Raw genomic sequence first — 7,271 nt, forward strand, 5'->3', positions numbered from 1 at the left:
AACAGATGAAAGGACAAAAGAAGAAAAAAATATTTATGTAATCACAACAGGCGAGGTGTCCTGGTGGTTATCCGTCTTCCTCTCGTCTCGTGCGTCGCGCGTTTGAATCACAACTTGCACCGGTTTTGCACGCGCGTTTTTTGCAGTTTAGAAACATAAAAAAATAATGGGCCGGCCCATCGCAGAGTGGATGTGTGCGCCCGTTTGTGAAAACCTAAGAAAACGGCGCTGAAGGTGCCCGATAGCATTTAGCATTTCTACCTTGCGTCACAATGATCAACAAAATCACTAGTTAAAGAGTACTCGTCGCAAAGATCACTCCCACCTCCCCAGGTTGCGGCAAGTGACGCGTTGCATGTGTGCCACTTGTCGCAACCTGGGAGTTTTTCCTTTTTTCGTAGATTCGTTTATTTAAAACGTGTTATCTCTTTAACCGTGCGTCCAAATCTCGAACCGTTTTCACCGTTGGATTCCTCGCGCCGAGATCTTCAAAACTAGATCCAATGTTGATAGGTTTTGATGAACTTTTTTTCACGAAAAAAACCAAACGAAAAACTGAACGGGAGCATGGGTTTTTTCCCTTTCTGAAAGAGGCATGCCCGTGCCTCTCGCGAAACCACAACCGTGCCTCTCGTGGAAACAAAACTGTGCCGCTCACGGAAGGAAAAAAGAAGAGAAAACGCTTTTTTCGTTCGCAAAAGCACAACCATGCCTCTCGCGGAAGCAAAACCGTGCCTCTCGTGAAAGAAAAGAAAAAAGAAAAAACGTGTGTTTTCTGTTTCCGAGAGGCACGGCCGTGCCTCTCGTGAAAGCACAACTGTGCCTCTCGCGGAAGCAAAACCGTGCCTCTCGCAGAAGGAAAAAAGAAAACATGTTTTTTTTCGTTTCCGAGAGGCACGGCCATGACTCTCGCGAAAGCACAACCGTGTCTCTTTGCAAAACCGTGCCTTTCGCGGAGAGAAAAAAACAGGAAACGTGTTTTTTTTCTGCACGGCCGTGACTCTCGCGAAAGCACCGTGGCTGTCGTGGAAACAAAACCATGACTCCCGCGAAAGGGGAAAACGCGTTTTTTCGTGAAATTTTTTTTTGGCCCAAAAGTTCAGGAAGACCGGTGAAAAACCGAAACGTCAAAAAAACCCGAAAAAAACCGTTTAAAAAGAAACGCGTGCGGAAAAAAAGGTCGGAGGGAGTGTCCAGAGTGCGACACGTGGCGGGCGGCTGGGAGCGCGCCAAGTGACGCTGATTGTTTCAAGGCTCCAGAAGGAGCGCTGGTTAATTAGTTGGCCTCAATGATCAAAGCTGGGGCAAATGGTTTTAGCTTTTTGCAGCCCAACCTTAGCAGGACCCTTTTTCTACCGCAGCAAGTCCAAATAGGCCTGGGTCCAGCTAGCCGCGCCTATAAATGCAACAAGATTCAGTCCGTCAGTCCTATTCCTAGCTCATATCAATTCCGTCCGAGCAGACAAGAAGACTCTACGAACTTAATTAGTCGCTTCATTCGGAAACAAAAGCAACAAACAGCATGAAGCCATCTACGGCTCGTCTTCTCGCGGCCGCAGCGCTCGCCGCCGTCCTCGCGCTGGCGAGCGGGGTCGCCGACGCAACGGTGGTGACGACGTGCAAGGCGGCGGCCGGCAGCGACGGGCGCGTGGACTACGACTTCTGCGTGGCGGAGCTGGGCAAGCACCACGACAGCCCCAGCGCGGACACCTGGGGCCTGGCCAAGGTGGCAGCCCTCACGGGCGTCGTCGACGCCGACAACGCGGTCTACGACATCAAGGAGCTGCTGGCCAAGGACGGCGCGGACGCCAGGACGCAGGCGGCGCTGGCGCGGTGCCAGGAGCTGTACGACAGCATGGGGTTCGCCTTCGCCGAAGCGCAGGACGACATCAACAACCGCGACTACGCCGCCGGGAAGGAGAAGGCCGGGGAAGCCGCGTCTCTGGCGCACCAGTGCGACGACGCCTTTGCCCAGGCCGGTGTCCCGTCGCCGGTCACGCGGCACAGCTCCTACTCGGTGCAGATAGCGGTTGTCTGTACGGCTATTACCAACCTCATCCAGTGAAGAACGTCTAAAACTTGGGGATACTACGTGTGTAAAAGTAGTACGTGCTACTAAAAGAGTGTGGTTTACCTTTAAGAAAAGAGTGTGGTTCACTTTAATATCGACGTCTTATTAGGGTACTCGCATGTTTTGAGTCTCATCTTTTTTTCCTTTTTTGTTTGCATCCTGAGCAATATCTATGTAAGGTACTTCCTCGTCTGAGAATATAAAGCGCGTTAATCTTCTAATCTTTTCTCAATACTTTTTCTAACACAGTACGGACACAGACGCTCATTTATACACACATACACTCATTCATATGAACACGCATGCACACCCTACCCCATGAGCACCTCCGAGAGACTGAGATGCCATATCATCTTGAGATGTGGCAACATCGACCTTGACAACATCGACCTTGACAACATTCTACAGGCCTTCCTGGCAGTCCACAGTACTTTCCCCATGCGATATCTTGGTCTTCCGTTGTCGGTCACAAGACTAAAGCGCATCCACTTTCAGTATTTGGAGGACAAGGTGGCAGGCAAGCTTCCGCCTTGGTCGGCGATGCATGTGGCTACGCCGGGGCGCATTATTTTGGTCAAGGTTGTGCTCACTGCCATTGCCATTTACCACCTCAAGCCTCTAGATCTTCCGGTTGAAGTGATGAAGAAGATCGATAGCCTGCGACGTGCCTACTTTTGGGCGGGCTGTGATAAGGTGACCGGCGGAAATGTAAGGTTAATTGGGATCTCGTCTGCAAGCCCAAGATTTATGGTGGACTGGGAGTGCTCAACCTTCAAAAATTTGCAACCGCCCTGCGCTTGCGTTGGCTCTGGCACGAATGGGATGAACCACCTAAGACTTGGTCTGGCTCTGGAACACCTTGCACTAGCAACGATAAAGATCTCTTCGCGGCTGCTACACTAGTTTTGGTGGTGTTTCTTCGTATCATTAAGAGGTGTGCTTGAAGATGGTGTGTCCCCGTACCTGATTCTCCAGGTTTGGCTTTTTCGTTATCAGGTTTGTCTCGGTGGTGTTGTCCTCTGAAGCAAACAATGTGGTTGTGCGTCTCGATACTACAGCTCTAGTTTCGGCTGATGATGGTTGGCCAACCTACAGCTCTAGTTTCGGCTGATGACGGTTGGACAACTGAATGTTAGTAGTGTTAACTGAAGATAAGATATGTGATCTAGGTATCAATGCAAAGAATAGGTCTAGACTTTCTTTAGCCAGCTTACTATGGAACTCTAGGTGTGCTTTAGGTGTCAATGCAAAGATAAAATGTTATGGAACATATAATTCTTCTATTTTGTAGTGTTTCATAGTTTGATTGAAGAAAGTTTGAACACTGCAAGTCAGAATGTCGCAAGTTGTCTCCTAGTTAGGTACAATTGATGTCTTTAATCAACACAACTTTGAAACTAGTTTGAACATTAAATTGAGCACTCCTGCTAGCATTTCACATCAGTCAAATCACTTAAAACCATGTACACTGACTCACTTCTTTTGTGGTCAATTTGTTCACTGCTGCTAGCATTTCACATCAGTCAAATCACTTAAAACCATGTACACTGACTCACTTCTTTTGTGGTCAATTTGTTCACTGCATCACACAACCCAAATTTAACACATGTACCCACTGCACAACAACCTGCAAATTTCGGTTGTAGCATTTCGTGTGAGTTACATTTAGTGCACAAGGATAATTCAAATGCAAGCTGCATTTATCAATCAGTAAAGTAATTAACCCTACAATAATACACCATTTGAAGGCACCCAGTTAGATAGACTGAAACTCTATTTCAGAACCCTAAAATTCAGTAAATCAGAACAGGAACTTTTAGTTAATCCAGTGTCTTAAATTCAGCCAAACAGGACATATGAACATTCAGTTAATTTCGAGTCCTAAATCTAGAACCCTAAAATTCAGTCAAACATGACAGGAACGTTCAGTTAATTCAGAGTCCAAAATCTGGAACCCTAAAATCCAGTCAAACAGGACAGGAACATTCAGTTAATTCAAAAACATGTTGAACCCTGAATCAACAAACCCTAGTTTCCAAATCTGAAACCCTAAAATTCCAGCGACGAAATTTGCTAATAGAAAGAGGCAGGCAGCACACCTATGGGCTCAACCACCACCATGAGGACGCGGGCGGCATCTGTCGCCGACGGCAGTGGCGACGATGAAAGGAATATGCTGCTGCCGCAACAATTTTCCTCCTCGCCGCGGGTTCCACCTGCCACGCCGGTCAGTCACGCTTCATGCTATGTCCACCACGCCCTCGCCGATGGACTCGGAGCCGCCTTTGACAGAGTCCACCACCGTCATGCCCGTGAGAGAGAGAGAGAGGGGGGGGGGGGGGAAGGGGAGTTACTGAGGGAGTGCTTGTGCTCGGTCGGCCTTGTCGCTTCGGACAGATGAGTCAACGGCCGTTAACGGCGTGTCCCCACTGCTGTCGGACCGTGAGGGATCAGCCACGTGAAAAACGTGCTCAAAAAATGGCTCAGTGTTGTTGCCACTGCCAGAATTTTGGTTTGGTGTGAAATGTTACGAATCGTAAAACGGTGGTCTTTGGTTAATTATGACACAAATATAATGGTTCGGTGCATTTAACTCACCAGCCTGCCAGGCGTCTGTCACTTTGCACTTATTTCTATCAAGAGCGGACGCCGCAGCAAGAATCGTCAATTGCCATGCATGCACGCTTCTGCCTTCTTACGTAAGAAAAGGGGTGAGAGCTAGGGGGAAAGGTCGATTCCTCACGGCCGGACTCAGCAGCTGGCAAGACCATACCGTAAGAAGACGTTCTCTCTTATGAAGTGTCAAACACCTGCAGCCCGCTTTAATTTGGATGATTTAGGTGTGACCGGCTGTGTCTTCAAGCGAAAGACACGGGGGATCATTAGTCATAACCGATTCAAAGAACAGCAGTATTTTACACTTCGGAGATCGATAGTGCAGGTAGGCACCGTACTAGCCAAATTGGGTTTCGATCTGCTCTTGCAGAGATGAACACAAACTTTGCGGCTCTCCCGAGCTCAAAGATATGCAAAGAGTCCTGATGGAGCATCGCACCCATCAACGCCTGCTTTCTCACGTACTTCCTTTCGTGCCATCACTCACCGATTGACACATGGGGTTGCACTTGTCGGAGAAAAACGAGTCACTGGCTTTGACCAGCTTTAGGAAAAGCACTAGATGATAGACAGAGGAAGGAGGATGACGACGCACGAGGCGACTCGCGAGGCGACTCCGCCCTCGTCGCCGACCTATCCACGCCGGCGCTGATGATTTTCAAGCAAGGCGTTCTGCTCCGGCGTGGTGATTCTTCTGTTGTCGTGGTTTTGTCACGGCAGATGTCCGAGTGAAAGCACTTAGTCGTGAAGCTATCGCTACGGGTTAGCTTAAAGGGGTTAAAGCGGACAAGGGACGCAAGAGAGTTTTATACTAGTTTGGCCCCTTACGATGAAGGTAAAAGCCTACGTCTAGTTGTGATAGAATTGATGGGGTTTCGATGACCAGGAAGCGAATACGCTTTGCGTGAGTCTCGAGTTGTTGTCCGTTGTCCTTAAACCGCCGCCGGGTCGTCCCCTTATATACATGGGTTGACGCCCGTCGGTTTACAGAATCCCGAGGCCGGCTCATAGTTGTGTCCGGCTCGGTCTCTGCTACTTCTACCTTACAATACAAGTTTACATATCAATGCCGGTTTATGTCTATGGCCTTAAACCGGCTTTGGGCCATGGGCCTCCATAAAGTGTCACCGTCTGTCTTCATGGGCTTCAGATACAGATGAACTACTTATAGGGTTAACCCGGACTCTCCTGGCCGGTTTACGCCCAATGGTAATATCCCCAACATTAGGCCCCAGATTGATTTGAACTGGTTCATGTCAATTCTCAATACTTACGAAAATTTCTTCTTCAACATCTTCACATAATCTTGTAAACCGCCGTGACATCATCTTCTAGGATCATGGTAAACCGCCGTGACGTCACCTGCTATTTAAAACTGTGTATAACCCACCTTCATTAATGAGCCTCCGACAATCGAGGCGACAACTCCGCCTCATATCCAAAAATTCGGCTCCTCGATTTTCGCGCTTGTCGTTTATCTCCCTTATAAATAGGGCCAGGGGGTTCCCATTTTCCCCCTCGTGCCTCTTCGCTTCATCGTCATCCTCGCGACGCCCGAACCTTCGACCTTGGCCGCCGCCGTCAACCTTCGACTGCTGCACCAACCTTGGCCGCTGCATCAACCTGAACGTACCTGAGCTCCTCCGCACGCCGCCGCTGCTCAACAGCCTCCGTAAGTCTCCCCTTTCTCTTACCATAGATCTGTACTTAGGGTTTTTGTCGTTCATCAGTGTTCGTCGCCGCCTTTCCTTTTCCTTATTTATATCCATGGATTAGATCCAAAAACCACATAGATCTCGCGCGGTAATGGTTTTAGCACCTGTTTGATATCCAACTCATCTCAACTTGGTGAACTTTTAGTACGCTGGAAATTAGGTCAGAATATATTTTGTTTTTCCAACACGCGGTAGATTTGAAATTACCATAGCAAGATGTGAAACCTGTTTTTCCCTTCGCTTATACATCTTTAACACCAGATTTGGCGGTTTAACCTCATATACAAAATGATGACCCAGTAGATATCATTAGTCCCCTGTTGAACCGCCAATGTATTATACTGTTTCCATCATCAGACTCCGATTTACGGATAACCCAATCCGGTGTATCAATATGCTTGTATCCTCATATCATTGTATAGTTGTCCACTGTAAATCTTAAACCGGCAATAATCATGTTTCAGATTTCCCTTCTCATGGCCAAGCAAGTCTATGAATGCAATTGGCTTCCCTCTTGAGTAACCGAGGAGCAGTTAAACAACCTTGTTAAAACAGGCGTTTTGGCCAAGAAAGATGTTATCCACTGGAGGGTCCCTGGCCCGAAAAATTCTCCTACACTCAACGATGGAGAGGTAGTCGTGTTCGCTAATCATCTCGGACCAGGTTTTAGCCCTCCCGGTTCAAAAAAATTCCGGGATGTACTGGCTAGTTTTCAACTGCGCCCTCAAGACATCGGTCCCAACTCTGTAACCAACATCTGCCACTTCCAAGTCTTTTGTGAGGTTTATCTGCAAGAGGAACCTTCAATCGAACTGTTTAGGGATTTCTTTCACTTAAACCGTCGCACAGAGTTTTCAGATGGACCCAAT

At 48.1% G+C, this 7,271-nt stretch overlaps 1 protein-coding gene across 1 annotated transcript; it reads left to right on the forward strand.

Moving 5' to 3' along the window:
- The first annotated feature begins 1,448 nt into the window (after positions 1-1,448).
- Positions 1,449-2,283, forward strand: LOC123141704 (pectinesterase inhibitor 8). Its single transcript, XM_044560786.1, has one exon. It carries the CDS (start codon positions 1,523-1,525, stop codon positions 2,063-2,065), a length of 543 nt encoding a protein of 180 aa, XP_044416721.1. The 5' UTR covers positions 1,449-1,522; the 3' UTR covers positions 2,066-2,283.
- The last annotated feature ends 4,988 nt before the right edge of the window (positions 2,284-7,271 follow it).

Source organism: Triticum aestivum, chromosome 6D (genome assembly GCF_018294505.1).
Source record: "Triticum aestivum cultivar Chinese Spring chromosome 6D, IWGSC CS RefSeq v2.1, whole genome shotgun sequence".
Classification (NCBI taxonomy): Eukaryota; Viridiplantae; Streptophyta; class Magnoliopsida; order Poales; family Poaceae; genus Triticum; species Triticum aestivum.